The sequence below is a fragment of the Anomaloglossus baeobatrachus genome, chromosome 1 (genome assembly GCF_048569485.1).
Source record: "Anomaloglossus baeobatrachus isolate aAnoBae1 chromosome 1, aAnoBae1.hap1, whole genome shotgun sequence".
NCBI lineage: Eukaryota > Metazoa > Chordata > Amphibia > Anura > Aromobatidae > Anomaloglossus > Anomaloglossus baeobatrachus.
This window is the reverse complement of record NC_134353.1, coordinates 643493370-643511668: the sequence shown is the minus strand read 5'-3', so window position 1 is coordinate 643511668 and position 18299 is coordinate 643493370. Positions and strand designations below refer to the sequence as shown.

At 43.6% G+C, this 18299-nt stretch overlaps 1 protein-coding gene across 5 annotated transcripts in view; it reads right to left on the bottom strand.

Moving 5' to 3' along the window:
- Positions 1-8311: 8311 nt before the first annotated feature.
- CHD8 (chromodomain helicase DNA binding protein 8) overlaps positions 8312-18299 on the bottom strand; it is a 172065-nt gene continuing 162077 nt past the window's right edge. For all 5 annotated transcript variants that reach the window (XM_075319601.1, XM_075319586.1, XM_075319617.1 and 2 more), the window contains exons 36-38: positions 12032-12178; positions 11105-11218; positions 8312-9433 (exon numbers count right to left, since the gene is read on the bottom strand). In XM_075319601.1, coding sequence (XP_075175716.1) covers positions 9029-9433; positions 11105-11218; positions 12032-12178 — 666 coding nt within the window. In that variant the 3' untranslated portion in view covers positions 8312-9028. The remainder of the gene's footprint in view (positions 9434-11104; positions 11219-12031; positions 12179-18299) is intronic.

Genomic DNA, 18299 nt, shown 5'->3' with positions numbered 1-18299 from the left:
TTCTAGCAGTATATCCTTAAACTTTCCCCATTTATGTTCAGTATCCCCAGTTACCATGACTTTGTCCCAATCTACACATTTAAGCTCTTCCCTTAATTTGTTGAAATCAGCTTTCCTAAAATTCCAGGTTTTAGAATTTCCCCTTTGAAATGTTCTATTGAATATTACGTTGAAGCTTACCATATTATGATCGCTGGTGCCCAAGTGCTCCCAGACATGTAGATCTGAAATTGTATCCGGTCTATTTGACAGGACCAAATCTAGCAAATTATCTCCCCTCGTCGGTTCATCTACCATCTGAGAGAGGAAATGGTCTTGAATGGTAGATAAGAATTTACAGCTTTTAGCACAACCAGAAGGTTCTATGTCCCACTGTATGTCTGGATAGTTGAAATCCCCCATAATAAGAACCCGATTGTTATTATTAGCTGCCTTTTTAATTTGTTTCAGCATTTCACCCTCTATTTGTTCAGGTATGTTAGGAGGCTTATAGCAAACTCCAATTAGCATTTTTCCATTATTCCCCTCCCCATGTACATTTACCCATACTGACTTTACATTGTTGCAGTTCCCCCCAATGTCATCATTCAACACAGGTTTTAGGTTAGATTTGATAAATATACACACCCCACCACCTTTTTTGTCTTTCCTGTCCCTCCTAAATGTACTATAACCCTGTATGTTTGTCACCCAGTCATGGCTTTCATCCAGCCAGGTTTCCGTAATGCCCACCACATCATAATCCATGGTTGACATAAGAGTCTCCAATTCATTCATTTTGTTTGCAAGACTTCTTGCATTTGCCAGTAGACATTTAATCCTATTAACACCATTATTACTCCTAGCCTCCCTACGTTCCTTGCATGTCCCATCCCCCCCTAATCCTTCATTGACCCCTACCATCGCACTGTCTCTATCTGCTCTATCCCATTTTTTGCTCCACTACCCTCCCTCCCCCCAGATCCTAGTTTAAAAGCTTCTCCATCCGTCTGACCATTTTCTCCCCCAGCACAGCTGCACCTTCCCCATTGAGGTGCAGCCCGTCTCTACCGTAGAGCCTGTAGCAGACTGAGAAGTCAGCCCAGTTCTCCATGAACCCAAACCCTTCCTTCCTGCACCAATTTCTAAGCCACGTATTTATCTCCCTAAGCTCCCGCTGTCTTTCTAGTGACGCTCGTGGCACTGGTAGTATTTCTGAAACCACCTTGGAGGTCCTGGACTTCAGCTTCTCTCCTAGTTCCCTGTAATCATTTTTAAGGACCTTCCCCCTGCCTCTAACTTTGTCATTAGTACCAATGTGCACCATGACCGCTGGGTTTTCCCCAACCCCACCCAGCAATCTGTCTATCCGATCCGCAATATGCCGAACCCGAGCACCCAGCAGACAACACACTGTTCGGCATTCACGGTCTCGGCGACAGATGACCCTGTCTGTCCGCCTAATTATAGAGTCCCCTACCACCAACATCTGTCTGGGCTTTGCTGCACTCCTATTTCCCTCCTTCCTACAGCAATTGTTTTCCTGGTTGCTAGGAGCAACGTCCTGCTGTAGTGACCCTAGTCCTGGCCCTTCATTCCTAATATCAGCCAAACAGGCATATTTACTAGGTTGCGCCAGGTCAGGACTAGGCTCCCTGACACTTTTCCCCCTACCTCTTCTTGTAACTGTTACCCAACTACCTACCTCTGGGTCCTTATTCAAGAAATTTAAACTGTTTAAAATGTTTTGGTCAGCTCCAAAGGCTCTGGATGGAACAGAAGGGTGTGTTGAGGAGAGCCATTGGATCAAATACTTAATTAACCTCTGGACATATGGGATTGTGGGAAGTGTATTCAATTAAAATCAATTCTCTATACATAAGCCAGTCTTCAGAGATATACAAGATGGCCCAGATGACGTCATAGACCTGCCCATCAGCATCACCAAAGAACTGCCCTGATGTTACAGACCCGTCTACGATGACGCCCACCAATCAGCTCATGGACTAACACATTGTTCAACCCACTGACCAATGAACACATCCGGGCATGCCCACTGTAGAGCCAACCATGCCCTTGTAAAAACTAGGAAAAGGGGTATGTTCTTGGAATAAATCAGTCTGTTTTGGGCCACCTCTGATCGAGGAAAGATTAACATCCCACTATGTGTCTGATGTCATTTTTCAAGCATGCACTTGATCCTCATTAATTAGGTCAGGCAGTAGGCAACACGTGAACCTTGGTTAAGAGTTCACCCTTGCAAGTGCATGCTCAACTGCAGCTCCAGTCAGTCTTACTACATGAGCACATGTGGTTCCGACTTCTTCTAGTCAAGTGGTGAGTCTCAGTGATAAGACCTGTATCATGTGGATAAGTGTCCTGTGTTCTTTTAAATATACAGAGTTCTTCTCACAGGGTGTTTGCACTAGTGAGTATTGCGAATGTCCATATTAATGATTCAGAATGTTCACTTAGTTACATCAACAGGGAAAACCACATGTTTTACATCTGGTCTCTTGCAAAAAAAATAGTCCTCTTTCCATTCTGAAAAGGTGGCTATCAGTGAAAGGGAAAAAATAGGAAGACCAAAGTGTATGGATGAAATGCTCTTTAAAATGAAGATCATGCGCATTGGTCACATGTCTTGTGGCTCTTAAAGTGCTGTGAATTATTTTAGTAGACATCCCAAAATGCATTTTAACTACTTCCCACTGTCAAACTAGATTTACATATTAGTGGTCCTCACTGTAATGGCAGAGCACAATCTATCAATAAAAAGAGATCATGGGTTAGACTATTGTCCCTGCGATCAGAAAGAGCTGACATGAGTACCTCCTGGTCACACAAAATGCTTTTATGTTTAGCACTATGACCCCATTGTGGGAAGCCATTTTTCTTGCTTTTGAGCCATGTTATTGAAGTTTGTGTCGTCACAGGCTTCCAGTTGTGGTAGCGAGTAGAGGATCTATTTCCTCCCAGCAATTCTGTGTACATATAGTGGTCTAATGCCCTGTGGATGTATGAGATCACCATTATCGGTAATCTGCATAGAGAAATGCTCAGAGGAATCATCATGCCATTGCAGCTGTCTTCTACCCTGGGGCATTAAGTGTAAGAGAAAGGTTGAAGAATGAAATCGTAAAAAAATATGTAGGTAGATTTTATATAAAAACACATTGAAAAAAAAAAGTTAACAACCCTAAATCTAAAAAAAAAACACCACAAAAAACACACAACATTCTTCTAGCCCCCCCTGTATCATCAGGACCCTATGACATGGATCTATCTTACACCTTGTAACAATACGTCGATATGACAAAATGGTAACCCTAATTTTGGCCAATTTATTATCACTATGTCTCTCTAGCCCTGCTGTGTCAGTTAATATCTAAAATACATTTTTGTATACAGTTTTCATCCATTTACATATCCCATTTGCCAGCTTATGGGGCATAAGCTAGAATAAATATTGGGACCTTAGTTGTGGGGAATTCTAGCGATTTTGTTGGTCTATATTTGGTATCATTTTTACAGGTGACAATGAGAATTAAAACTGGGCTACGTTTTTTTTGTAAAAGTGAAGAAATCAAAAAAGAACAATTTTTTTCTAAACCTTTTTTTGCTCTTTTTCCCTATGAAAACGTAGATACTAGTGGAGTTGGGTCCTACATTAAAAAGTCACTCCTGTGTAGCAAACAAAAAAAAACAAACACCAAAACACAACCCACAAAAATCACCATTAGAAGTAATTCCAAAAAGTTGAAGTTCTATTGGGTGCACATTTGGCTACGTGAAGACCTAGATTCTAAATAGGTTAAATCTCAGATAGACCTTGTATGAAAAACTAAAAAAGGTGGACTGAGGTCTCTGTAGATTGCACTTTGATACAATGTAAACTAGTCTGTGACCATCTTGTATAAAACAGTGTAGTATTGGTGTGTCCTCTAAATAACACACATCTATTAATGTCTAAATCACTGGCAACAGAAGTGAGTACACCCCAAAGTGATAACGTCCAAATTGTGCCCAAAGTGTCAATATTCTGTGTGGCCACCATTATTTTCAAACACTGCTTAACTCTCTTAGGCATGGAGTTCACTAGAGCTTCACAGGAGCTGCTAGAATCCTCTTTCACTCCTCCATGACGACGTCAAAGAGTTGCTGGATATTAAGAGAGCTTGCGCTCCTCCACCTTCTGTTTGAGGATGCCCTACAGATGCTCCATAGATTTAGGTCTGGAGATGCTTGGCCAGTCATACAATGGTAGAGTTGGAAGAAACCTCAAGGGTCATCGGGTCCAACCCCCTACAAGTGCAGGTTTTTCTAATCATCCCAGCTGTATATGTTTACCCAGTTTCCACTTGAATATTTCCATTGATGGAGAGCTCACCACCTCCTTTGGTAGCCTGTGCCACTCCCTGACTACCCTCATTGTCAAAGTTTTTCCTAAAAGTCTAATCTGAATCTCCTTTCTTTTAGTTTCATCCCATTGCTTCTTGTACTTCCTTGTGCTAATGAGAATAGGGTAATTCCCTCTGCACTGTGATTACCTTTCAGTTATTTGTAGACTGCTATTAAGTCTCCTCTTAGCCTTCTCTTTCGCAAACTAAACACGCCTAGCTCACTAGGTCATTGTTTGCAGACCATCTACCATCTTTGTTGCTCTTCCCTGGACTTGCTCCAATATATTGATATTGAATTGGGGCGCCCAGAACCATAAACAGTATTTCATTTGGAGTCTAACCAGGGCAGAGTATAGGGGAATAATGACCTCTCTTGATCTAGATTCAATGCTTGTCTTAATACATCCCAGAATTTTGTTTGGAAATTTTTAGCTGCAGCATCACACATGTTGGCTCATGTTGAATCTGGGATCTACTATTATGCCCAAGTCCTTTTCCCCAGTGCAATGACCTAGTTCTATTCCTCTCATACTATATCTGCTTTATATATTTCTTTTTCCCAGATGTAGGACTTTGCATTTGTCCCTGTTAAACATCATTCTGCTCGCCTCAGCCCATTGTTCAAGTGTGTCTAGATTCTTTTGAATATGGTCTTTTTCCTCTCTAATGTTGGCTACACCTCCTATCTAATATGTACGAATTTGAGGAGTTCCAATAATTCCATTGTCCAGATCATTTATAAAGATATTAAACAGAAATGGGCCCAGGACAGAGCCTTGCGGCACCTCGCTGATAACTTTCCTCCAGTTCGATTTGTAGCCATTTAGTATTACTCGTTGTGCACGATCATTAAACCAGTTGTGAATCCATCTAACTGATTTTTTTTTTTTTGTCCAATTCCGTACTTGATCATTTTTTCAATGAGGATGTCAAGTGATACTTTATCGAATGCCTTACTGGTCAAGGAATACTATATCCACAGCATTCCCCTGGTCCAATAATTTAGTGACTTTGTTATAGAAGGAAATCAGGTTGGTCTGTCAAGATTTATTAGTCATAAAGCCGTGCTGTTTTTGGTTAATTAATGCCTTCCCATCCAGATAACTAAATAAATGTTCTTTGGCAATTTGCTTGAACGTTTTTCCTACTATGGAGGTCAGGCTTACTGGTCTGTAATTCCTTTCCCCCTTTTTGTAGATGCCCTTTTCCAATCTAGAGGGACCACTCCTGTTTCCCTTGACTTATTGAAGATTATGGCAAGTGGTACTATTATTTTCTCAGCTAGCTCTTTCAAGACTCTAGGGTAAATCATCTGGACCTAGGGACTTTGTTTCCTTTAACTTGACTAAATGTCCCAATATCAATCCATTGCTTCTTGTCCGTTTGGACTCCTCCTGACCATTTCTATCATGATTATTGTTGATGCTTGCATTAGTTTTTTGGGAGAAGAGAAAAAAATACGAATTTAGTATTTCAACCTGCTGTTCCACCTTGTTGACAGTTTCATTTTTTTTTTATTCTGCAGGACTCTTATGGTCTCCTTCACTTTTCTTTTGCTTTTAACATACCACCAAAATCCTTTTATCTTACTCTTGGCCTCTTTTGCAAGCTTCAATTCATGTTTGGCCTTAGCTCCTTTGACGCTTGTCTTCCAGAGTTTGCAAACTGCCATGTATTCTTCCCCAAGTATAATCCCCATCTTCCACTTGTATGTTTCCATTTTCTTTTTAAGCAGGTGATGTCGTCATTTATTTTTTATCACCAAATGTTCTTTAGGTCTTTCCCATTTTTCTTCCTTTTAGGTATTGTTAGTTCTTGTGCACCTTTACTCACAGTTTCTTTATCAAAGTAATGGTAGTCTTGGAGGTGTGTTTGGGGTCGTTATGTTGGAATACTGTCCTGGGACCCAGTTTCCTAACTTTGGAGATCATGCTTTTCTTCAGTATGTCGCAGTAGAGGTTGGCATTCATGGTTCCCTCAATGAACTGTAGCTCCTCACAGACACAAACCATGACACTCCCACCACCATGCTTGACTGTAGGGAAGACACACTGATCTTTGTACTCCTCACCTGGTTGCCACCACACATGCTTGACACCATCTGGAAAAAGAAGTTTAACTTGGTCTCATCTGACCACAGGGCAATAGCAAGGTTCAAGTAATCCATGTTCTTAGTCTTCTTATCTTCAGCAAACTGTCTGTAGGCTTTCTTGTGCATTGTCTTTAGAAGAGGCCTCCTTCTGGAATGACAGCCATGCAGACCAATTTTATGCAGTGTGTGGAGTATGGTCTGAGCAGTGATCCCCCACCACGCGTTTTACCTCTGCAGCAATGCTGGCAGTACTCATGTCTATTTTGAAAAAATAATCTCTAGATATGATTCTGAGCAGGTGCACTCAACTTACTTGGGTCGAACATTGTGAGGTTTGTTCTGAATAAAACCTCTCGTTAAATCGCTGTATGTTCTTGGCCACCATGCTGAGGCTCAGGTTCAGGGTGTTGGCAATCTTCTTATAGCCTAGGTCATGTTTATGAAGATCAACAATTCTTTTTTTTTCAGATCCTCAGAATTCTTTGCCGTGAGGTGCCATGTTGAACTAGTAAGAAAGAGTGTGATCGATAACACCAAATGTAACACACCTGTGACCTTGTAAGACTGAGTCACATGACACCAGGGAGGGGAAAAGGCTAATTGGGCACTTATGTTGCCAGCGGTTTAGACAATAATGGCTGTGTGAGTCAGAGAGCACATCAAATTTACCCCATTATACAAGCTGGACATTGAATTCTTTACAATTGTATTAAAAAGTGTCATATCGTCAGTATTGTCCCATACAAAGATAAAATAGTTACAAAAATGTGAGGGGTGTATTCACTTTTGTGCTATTACGAACAGCTAAGCAGTGAAGTTAGAGATGACACATTTCCTTTTGTATTTTAAGCAAAAACAATAATTATACCTTTGATCATTGTGGCCAAAAGAGTTCTATTTTAACCTCATCGGTCTAAAAGAACTGGTTTATTAGATGCATCAGGCTTGTTTAGATGTTCTTTTGCATATTTCTGAAGCTGAACTTTATGGTGAGGACACAGGAGAGGATTTTTCTGATAACTCTTCCATGAAGATCATATTTGTACAGTTGTCTCTGTAGTAGTGGTAGATTTGATCTACTGTTCAGAGTCTGCTAAATCTTCCTGTAGGTCTTGTACAGTCAAGCAGGAGTCCTGATTTGCCTCTCCAGCAATCCTATGAGTAGCTCTCACAGAACATTAGTTGTAAAAAAAAAGTTGAAAATAGGATGGCTTCTACAAATGGATAATAATCCTACACACGTCACAATCCAAAATAGACTATCTCAAAAGACACAAGCTGAAGATTTTACAATGGCCCTCACAGTCCCTTTGATCTGATCATCATTGAAAATCTGCGGCTAGACCTCAAAAGAGCAGTATATGCAAGATGACCCAGGAATCTCATAGAACTGGAAGACTTTTCCAAGGAAGAATGGATGAAAATCCCTCAAAACAAGAATTGAAAGACTCTTGTCTGGCTGCAAAAGCTGTGATACTTGCCAAAGGGGAGCTACTAGGTACGAACCATGTAAAGTGCCTAAAAACTCTCATATGACCATTTTCCTTTTTTGTTAATCTAAATATGTAAAAGATAAAAATACATTATTTTTTTTGCCTAAAATAAAAAGGAGATGTGTCATCTTTATGTTTATGCCTTTTAGAGATCATTTCATCTTCAAATTGCTTAATTGTTCACAGTAACAGTAATTTTGACCAGGGGTGGAAAATCTTTTGCATGCCACTGTACTGTAATAATAATAATAATTATATTCACTAAAAATACTGTAATTTTCTCAGTGATGTCAGAAGTCATTATTACATCATACATATTTCATGAGGGGGAAAAAAAGCAAATATTCTATTAAATCAAGTAATTTATTGATTCCTTAAGGATGTCTGAGGAGGCAAAGTGAGGGCTGGCTCCTCACATCTCCGGCACCCTACAAAATTCATTTTCTGCTCCTCAGTGTCAGGTCCCGCATGTCCACACAAACAGAAAGTGCCCATTCCCTCCCTCATACAGATTTTGCACAGATCTAGCGTCTGCTTTGCAAAGGTTTTCTTGCGTCATGTGCAATAGGCTGCAATTATGTTACCAGAATGCATCCAATTAAATCTTCTCCCCATAACAGTGACCTATGGGAGTGATGCACATCGGGGTTGGGTGAATAGTGGAGAACCCCTGAATGGGACAGAGACCTTGTCACCCAAATCCCAAGTGCGTTATTGCACTTTAAGACTGTTCATTATGTTTCAGAACCTGTTCTGTGCTAGTGTGATACAAAGCCCATTCCAGCAAGAGAGTTAATAATATTAAATTAAAAAAAAATATATATATAATATTTTGTCCTTTGTGATCCAGCGTGAATCCTGCCGCGGAGGATACGGACTAGAAGCTGGAAATAGATTGCGTCCTGAAAACGAGGGAGGAGGGAAAAGGGGGGAAAAGAAAAAAAACAAAAAAAAAAAAAAAACAAACAGGCTACTGATGAGAAAATGGTGAAGTCTCTAAAGATGGGTTTTGGCCCTGCATCTCTGGGTTGTTCATTGTTCCCACAGCGGGAAGTGTCTTATCAGGGTCGGTCCAAATCATCGTCACTAGAAGAAGAGTTGGCTGGCATCATAGGGTCATCAAACAAAGACAGATGTTGCTGTGGGGGTTCATAGCCAGCTAACTCATCACCAAATGTAGGTCCTTGAATTCTGCTTGCAGAAGCTGCATGTAGAGGATGGAAGCGAGGTAATCCCATTCCTCCAAGTCCAGATTGGTGCATCATTCCTCCCCCTGCTGCTCCATACATAGCCCGCAGTGGATTAGCAGTGGGCTCTGGTCGAGGGTCCCGGGAAAAGGAATGAGAAGAGTCCCCAGCTGTGTGTATCACGGGTGGCATGATTATCTTGGAAGGAGGACGTTTCTTCCTCTTTTTAGCAGATGTGGGAAGGTGTTGAGTATCAAATGTAGTTTCTGGAAGAGAAGACTGAAGAGACATAGAAATAATCAGAAATGGCATGTTATAAAGATTCAAGTTCACTAAGATCTGCCATCTAGTACGCTCCGTTGCTCCTCAGCAGTTTTTAGCAGTGAGGGCTGTTTCTAGTCTATTGCAAAGCAGCAAATGATAGAACTTTAAATGGCACAAGGTAAAGCTTCGCTCAAGTCAAACCCTACAGCTCAGCCATTTAACAGCTAAAACATGGAAGAGATCAGCCAAAAATGAACCCCCCCGCCCTCCAGAGTTCTCCACAGGATTTCTACACCATCGTTTCAGTTCAGGAGTAGGCAGAAAATTTTGTGGGCTGGTAAATTGCAAGATTACCCCCATTTACTTTCATCATTAATTTGTATGTTTAGTTTTGTATTTAAAAGTAGTTCTGAGAGAGAACAAAAATGGCAGCCGTTACATTTTTCAAGCTGCAACCCATCCTAGTTATGTGTAAGGATAGGTTGCAGCCAAACAAAAAAAAAAAAAAACAAAAAAAAAAAAAACACTGCTCAAGACAGATCTCGACTGTAAAAGGAGAACTACTGGGAACAAATATAACTGATGTCCTCACTAAGGGGTACTTCTCACATAGCGAGATTGCTGCTGAGTCACAGGTTTTTGCCGTACCAGTGACCTCATCAGCGATCTCGCTGTGTGTGACACTAAGCAGCGACCTGGCCCCTGCTGTGAAATCGCTGATCGTTACAGACTGTTCTGGTTCCCTTTTTGCTCGTTGGTCTCCCACTATGCAGCACGCATTGGCATGTTTGACTGCGGGAGACCAACGAGCACCGACTCTGTGTAAGCAGCGTATGCTGGTAACCAGGGTAAATATCGGGTAACTAAGCAAAGCGCTTTGCTTGGTTACCCGATATTTACCCTGGTTATCAGCGTACGCTGCTTACAGGTTGCCAGTGCTGGCTCCCTGCACATGTAGCCAGGGTACACATCGGGTTACTAAGCAAAGCGCTTTGCTTAGTAACCCGATGTGTACCCTAGCGACGTATACAGGGAGCCAGTGCGGGCAGCCTGTAAGCGGTGTACGCTGGTAACCAGGGTAAATATCGGGTACCCAAGCAAAGCGCTTTGCTTAGTTACCCGATATTTATCCTGGTTACCAAGCGCAGAATCGTTACACGAGTCGCTAGTCGCTGGTTGCTGGTGAGATCTGCCTGTTTGACAGCTCACCAGCGACCATGTAGCGACGTACCAGTGATCCTGACCAGGTCGTATCGTGGTTGGAATCGCTGGTAAGTCGTTTAGTGTGACGGTACCCTAAGTCATGGAGGAGATAGGTTAAAATAAAAAACAAAAAAAACAAACAAACAAACAAAACAAAAGTAAAAAGAAAAAATCCTGTACTCAGTTAGTCCAGGGGAAGTTTCTTTTTTTTCCTGTTCCAGCCATGCTTTGTGATTGACTGAGCAGATCAGATATGTTTGTTCACTATGCATAGCCTTTAAAAGTCAAGATATGTCTCGAGCAGTGTTTCTTCAGGCTAGAAGTTATCCTGGCACGTGATTAGGATGGGTTGCAGCTTGAAATAGGTGACGGAGACCATTTGTATCATATTAAAAAAAAAAAAAATTATTTAAAGGCAATACACCAACATGCAAGCATTTACATTGTTCAAGTTCTTAAACACCCATGGGCTAGCTTCCTTACCTTTTTGCCATTGTGATGGTGGGATTGTTGCAAAGTGCCCATAGATCCAAGTGCTGATGAGGAAGATTTTGATTTCTTACTCTTTTTTTTGCGTTTCCTTCTGTCTTCCATATACTGTGTGTCAAAAAGAGTTAAGAAATCATGGATCTTTATGACAAGTCAGAAATTCAGCAGAAAATCAGTATTACTTTATCATCAGCATTATTCATTTTGAACATGGTGGGTTTTATTTAGCTGCTCGGTCTTTATTGCACTTAGCAACCAGTCAGAGCTCCGCTTTCACTTGAGGTTGTCCCATGAAAAGTAATGCACAGAACTTAAATCGAGACTGTCAAACGAAGTGCAGTTTTATAAACTCTTTGGTATTTAGAACACAGGATGCAGTTGCACATAATGGTGAAACAGACAGCATCAGCATGTAAAGTCCGAGGCTCGGCACAGGAAGCGTGATTACTACAGCCCATCTGCTGCGCCGGGTCACACTAATCACAATGGAGACCCGCTCCCCTCTATTGGAATAGAAAGGTGATTTTGTCTTTCCTGATAAATTTAAGAGTGGCGAAGAACCATAATAATGATTCGGACAGTAGGGAAACTCCATTGTATATTATTGCATGTCAGATCTCAAAATTTGTACAAACTAAGTTGGATTCATTAAGACCGTTGTATGCACCCTTCTAAATGAATGGATGTAGAAGAAAAAGATGGACCCAATTCATTAAGAGACACTTAACGAATTAGGCACATTGCACAAATGCAGTTTACCAGTTGGATGAAAACCCATGCCTGCTTTTGCTCCTGAGAGAGCAGGAAAAGCTGACTAACATACAGTACAATTTGGAACTTCTTGCAGCCATATCCAAATGGCTCCCTTCCCTGAATAGTTACATTTAATGCAAATAAATATAAAACCTAAAAAGCCCTTACTGCTAAAAAGCGAGGATCCACAATGTAGTCAGGATGTCTATGCAGCCACTCATGTAACTGACAGCGCTTAGGGGCTTCTTCTCCAAGGAGTACAGTACCATCCCTCTGATTCACAACTGGTATTCGAGCATCCACATCAAGGTCCATCTGTTCAGACAATTAACATTTCAATGAGGGGGTTCTCTGACAGTAGGGAAGGAGGGAGGGGGAGGGAGAAACAGCCAACATGTCAATGTGAATAAATGTCTAAATACCTTTAATTACATTTGTTTTGTCCAGGGAGTTACATACTTCAGGTACATTCTTATTACTCCGAAAGAAGACTGTCAGAGCGTTATGAGGACAGTAATCTGATCATGTGCAGTAGGACGCTCCATTCTGTGCACTGGAGATACAAATTCTAAAGATCACAGCAGTGAATACTGCACATGCTCAGATTCCTGACCCAATAAAGCTCTAGGACAGGTTTCCGTCTGTGTAATAGCAAAGCGGTCATTTTATGGTTTTATAGGGATTTCCTCACAACAATTGGAGTAACAAATCAAATTCCAGCTCTTTTTTTCTTTGTACATGAAAGCAACAAATCTGATGGGTTGTTATAATTTAAATTAAGAGAAAATACTTGTTGCATTCAATTGTACGTGAGTGAAGTCACTCCTGCAGAAAGAAATATTGTTACAAGTGCTACCAATTGGAGACACCATCATTTTTGGACTACAAAATGAAACTTCCCACCAGATGCACCACAGGTTTAGACCGCAGAAAACTAGAAAAACAGGTTTCTTTTTTTATTATTAAAACGTCATTGGCGTTGTATATTGGAGGAGTCATGATCATTAATTTTAATGTACTAGGGTTGAATAGGGAGGTAAAAAAATCTATTAGTGTGTATCCTACACATCACACACACCCACAGCTACATGCACATACACACAGAGCTCTGCTACATATGCACAAATAGAAGCACGCATGTACATCTTGCCTTGATTGGGATCTGAAAAAGGCTGCAAGAGCTGAGCAGCTGAAGGACCTTCCACACAATTAACTCGGGACCCTTCATGTCTCAATCAGCCACATGACCAGAAGGGTCCTTGAATTAATCAGGTGGAAGAGAAGCTTCCTCTCCTACTCTGCACAGAACACATATCAAAGGAAGAGAGAAAGTGTTCTGTGATCACGAAGGACGCTGTGCCAACAGTCTTTATCACAGAAAGCTACATCTGGACTATAAGACAGTGAACTGAATCCATTTTGTCTGTGGTATCTATCTGGCCTTACATCTTCTGATGTCATGGTAATCAAGTACACCGATTGGCAGGGGAAGCTTCATAGTTCGATTTACACTCTTAATGTTCCAATCAGTTCATAGTTCCAGGGAACTTTCTTTGTCTGTGCTGTGATTTAAAGGGGTGGTTCACCCATATTCATTATTGGCCACAACGATATTAAGTTAAGAAACAAGGTTTCTCTCAAATACCTTGTGTTGCCAATCGTGCCTGTGAGTAGCATTATTGCGGACAGCTCTTTCCCATCGCCTGACCCCCTGGCTCCATGACAACTTCCTGCTCACCTGACGTCATAGCCCAGCACCTCCCTGATCACTCCTCCAAGCAAGAGCGATCCTGGGCTGTGATGGGCGGGGACACTCTGCCCACAGACTAATGACTCACGGAGACTGGGGCCGGCCACGGTGATGTCAGATGAGTAGGACGCCGACGTGACGGCACTGAATCCCCGAGGTCCCGCGATAGGGAGGCGTGGTCTGCAATAGCGCCGCTCACAAGCGCTATTGGCAACACAAGGTATTTGAGAGAAACCTTGTTTCTCAACATATCGTTGTGGTCAATAATAAAAATGGGTGAACCACTTCTTTAATTTAACGGCCTGCATGTCCATTAATAAAGAAGTCGTCCTGAGTACACAATACAAGACTGATGTAAGATCTCCCGAGCGCTTCTAAAAACAAAAAACTTTTTAATTTGAAATTCAAAAAGGCATAGAAGAAAGTGGATTTGTCTCAAAGACACACACTCAAAGTGATTCAGTGGCCCAGTATGTTTCCTGATCTGAGCCCAGCCTAACACCTATGGGGTGCTCTGAAGAGACAAGTTGTCATCACTTTCCATCCAGCTCAATATGTGTGGAGGAGATGCACAGAAAAAAATATATAAATCATATAAACACAGGGTTCTTCACTGCTGGTGAAGGGTGAATGAAGCAAAAAGAGGAAAGATCAGCAAGAACCAAAGCACACCACATAAGTGTGTTAAAAAAAAAAAATCCAATTTTCATTAGTAACACTAACAAAACCATATTATAACCATATTATAAACATGTTGAGGGCAATGCCCACATATAAACCTCACCCCACCACATGGAAAATAATAATGATACAAGGCTAGAAACAGCTGCAAGGAAAGAGCAATATCGCCACATGTAAGATGAATAACACATGGCAAAAATGCAAGATGTATCTTTTCTATTTTGCTTCACTGTCCTTCAAGCATCCAGGCTCTAAAAAGTCATTCTTGAAGAATGGAAAAAAATACTTTCTGTAATATGTAACCAAATTGGTAATTCCATGCCTAGAAGACTGGTGCTGCCCTTAAAAATCATGGAGGACAATACTAGATGTAATAGTTTTTGATGTGCCGTGTATTAATTTTTGCATCAAATAATTTGAAGTAAAAGCAATAAATTTTGTACCGAAAGTTTTATTAATCTCAGCTTTCATACTATGGGTTAAAAAATGTTCTATGAGACTCGGGTCAAAATTTTAGAAATTGTAAATGAAGGGAATTTTGTTTACTTACCGTAAATTCCTTTTCTTCTAGCTCCTATTGGGAGACCCAGACAATTGGGTGTATAGCTTCTGCCTCCGGAGGCCACACAAAGTATTACACTTAAAAGTGTAAACCCCTCCCCTCTGCCTATACACCCCCCCGTGCATCACGGGCTCCTCAGTTTTGGTGCAAAAGCAGGAAGGAGGAAACTTATAAATTGGTCTAAGGTAAATTCAATCCGAAGGATGTTCGGAGAACTGAAACCATGAACCCAGAACAATTTAACATGAACAACATGTGTACACAAAAGAACAACAGCCCGAAGGGAACAGGGGCGGGTGCTGGGTCTCCCAATAGGAGCTAGAAGAAAAGGAATTTACGGTAAGTAAACAAAATTCCCTTCTTTGTCGCTCCATTGGGAGACCCAGACAATTGGGACGTCCAAAAGCAGTCCCTGGGTGGGTAAAAGAATACCTCGGTAATAGAGCCGTAAAACGGCCCCTTCCTACAGGTGGGCAACCGCCGCCTGAAGGACTCGCCTACCTAGGCTGGCATCTGCCGAAGCGTAGGTATGCACCTGATAGTGTTTCGTGAAAGTGTGCAGACTCGACCAGGTAGCCGCTTGACACACCTGCTGAGCCGTAGCCTGGTGCCGCAATGCCCAGGACGCACCCACGGCTCTGGTAGAATGGGCTTTCAGCCCTGAAGGAACCTGAAGCCCAGAAGAACGGTAGGCTTCAAGAATTGGTTCCTTGATCCACCGAGCCAAGGTTGACTTGGAAGCCTGCGACCCTTTATGCTGGCCAGCGACAAGGACAAAGAGCGCATCCGAGCGGCGCAGGGGCGCCGTACGAGAAATTTAGAGTCTAAGTGCTCTCACAAGATCTAACAAGTGCAAATCCTTTTCACATTGGTGAACTGGATGAGGGCAAAAAGAAGGTAAGGAGATATCCTGATTGAGATGAAAAGGGGATACCACCTTAGGGAGAAATTCCGGAACCGGACGCAGAACCACCTTGTCCTGGTGAAACACCAGGAAGGGGGCTTTGCATGACAATGCAGCTAGCTCAGACACTCTCCGAAGTGATGTGACTGCCACTAGGAAGACCACCTTCTGCGAAAGGCGTGAAAGAGAAATATCTCTCATTGGCTCGAAAGGTGGTTTCTGAAGAGCCGTTAGCACCCTGTTCAGATCCCAGGGTTCTAGCGGACGCTTGTAAGGAGGGACTATGTGGCAAACTCCCTGCAGGAACGTGCGGACCTGCGGAAGCCTGGCTAGACGCTTTTGAAAAAACACAGAGAGCGCCGAGACTTGTCCCTTAATAGAGCCGAGAGACAAACCCTTTTCCATTCCGGATTGAAGGAAGGACAGAAAAGTGGGCAAGGCAAATGGCCAGGGAGTAAAACCCTGATCAGAGCACCAGGATAAGAAGATCCTCCACGTCCTGTCGTAGATCTTGGCGGACGTTGGTTTCCTGGCCTGTCTCATAGTGGCAATGACCTCTTGAGACAACCCTGAAGACGCTAGGATCCAGGACTCAATGGCCACACAGTCAGGTTGAGGGCCGCAGAATTCAGATGGAAAAATGGCCCTTGAGACAGTAAGTCTGGACGGTCTGGTAGTGCCCACGGTTGACCCACCGTGAGATGCCACAGATCCGGATACCACGACCTCCTTGGCCAGTCTGGGGCGATGAGGATGGCCCGGCGGCAGTCGGACCTGATCTTGCGTAATACTCTGGGCAGTAGTGCCAGAGGAGGGAATACATACGGCAGCCGAAACTGCGACCAATCCTGAACTAATGCGTCTGCCGCCAGCGCTCTGTGATCTTGAGACCGTGCCATGAATGCCGGGACCTTGTTGTTGTGCCGGGACGCCATTAGGTCGACGTCCGGCTTTCCCCAGCGGCAACAGATCTCTTGAAACACGTCCGGGTGAAGAGACCATTCCCCTGCGTCCATGCCCTGGCGACTGAGAGTCTGCTTCCCAGTTTTCTACGCCCGGGATGTGAACTGCGGAGATGGTGGAGGCTGTGGCTTCCACCCACAGCAGAATCCGCCGAACTTCCTGGAAGGCTTGCCGACTGCGTGTGCCGCCTTGGTGGTTGATGTATGCCACCGCCGTGGCGTTGTCCGACTGAATTCGGATCTGCCTGCCTTCCAGCCACGGCTGGAACGCCTTTAGGGCTAGATACACTGCCCTTATCTCCAGAACATTGATCTGAAGGGAGGACTCTGGCTGAGTCCAGGTACCCTGAGCCCTTTGGTGGAGGAAGACCGCTCCCCACCCTGACAGACTCGCGTCCGTCGTGACCACAGCCCAGGATGGGGGTAGGAATGATTTCCCCTTCGACAAAGAAGTGGGAAGAAGCCACCACTGAAGGGAGGCCTTGGCTGCCCGAGAAAGGGAGACGTTCCTGTCGAGGGACGTCGACTTCCTGTCCCATTTGCGGAGAATGTCCCATTGAAGTGGACGCAGATGAAACTGCGCAAATGGAACTGCCTCCATTGCTGCCACCATCTTCCCTAGGAAGTGCATGAGGCGCCTCAAGGGGTGCGACTGGGCTCGAAGGAGAGATTGCACCCCTGTCCGTAGTGAACGCTGTTTGTCCAGCGGAAGTTTCACTATCGCTGAGAGAGTATGAAACTGCATCCCGAGATATGTCAGCGATTGGGTCGGTTTCAATTTTGACTTTGGGAAATTGATGATCCACCCGAATCTCTGGAGAGTCTCCAGAGCAATGTTCAGGCTGTGTTGGCATGCCACCCGAGAGGGGGCCTTGACAAGGAGATCGTCTAAGTAAGGTATCACCGAGTGTCCCTGAGAGTGTAGGACTGCTACCACTGTTGCCATGACCTTGGTGAAGACCCGTGGGGCTGTCGCCAGGCCGAAAGGCAGCGCCACGAACTGAAGGTGTTCGTCCCCGATGGCGAAACGCAGGAAGCGCTGATGCTCTGGTGCAATCGGTACGTGGAGATAAGCATCCCTGATGTCGATTGATGCTAGGAAGTCTCCTTGGGACATCGAGGCGATGACGGAGCGGAGAGATTCCATCCGGAACCGCCTGGTTTTCACGTGTTTGTTGAGCAGTTTGAGGTCGAGAACGGGACGGAAAGATCCGTCCTTTTTTGGCACCACAAACAAGTTGGAGTAAAAACCGTGACCCAATTGCTGAAGGGGAACAGGGATCACCACTCCTTCTGCCTTCAGAGTGCTCACCGCCTGAAGAAGAGCATCGGCTCGCTCGGGGGGCGGAGATGTTCTGAAGAAACGAGTCGGAGGACGAGAGCGGAACTCTATCCTGTAACCGTGAGACAGAATGTCTCTCACCCATCGGGTCTTGGACATGTGGCAACCAGGCGTCGCAAAAGCGGGAGAGCCTGCCACCGACCGAGGATGCGGTTTGGGGAGGCCGAAAGTCATGAGGAGGCCGCTTTGGGAGCGGTTCCTCCGGCGGTCTTTTTAGGACGTGACTTAGACCGCC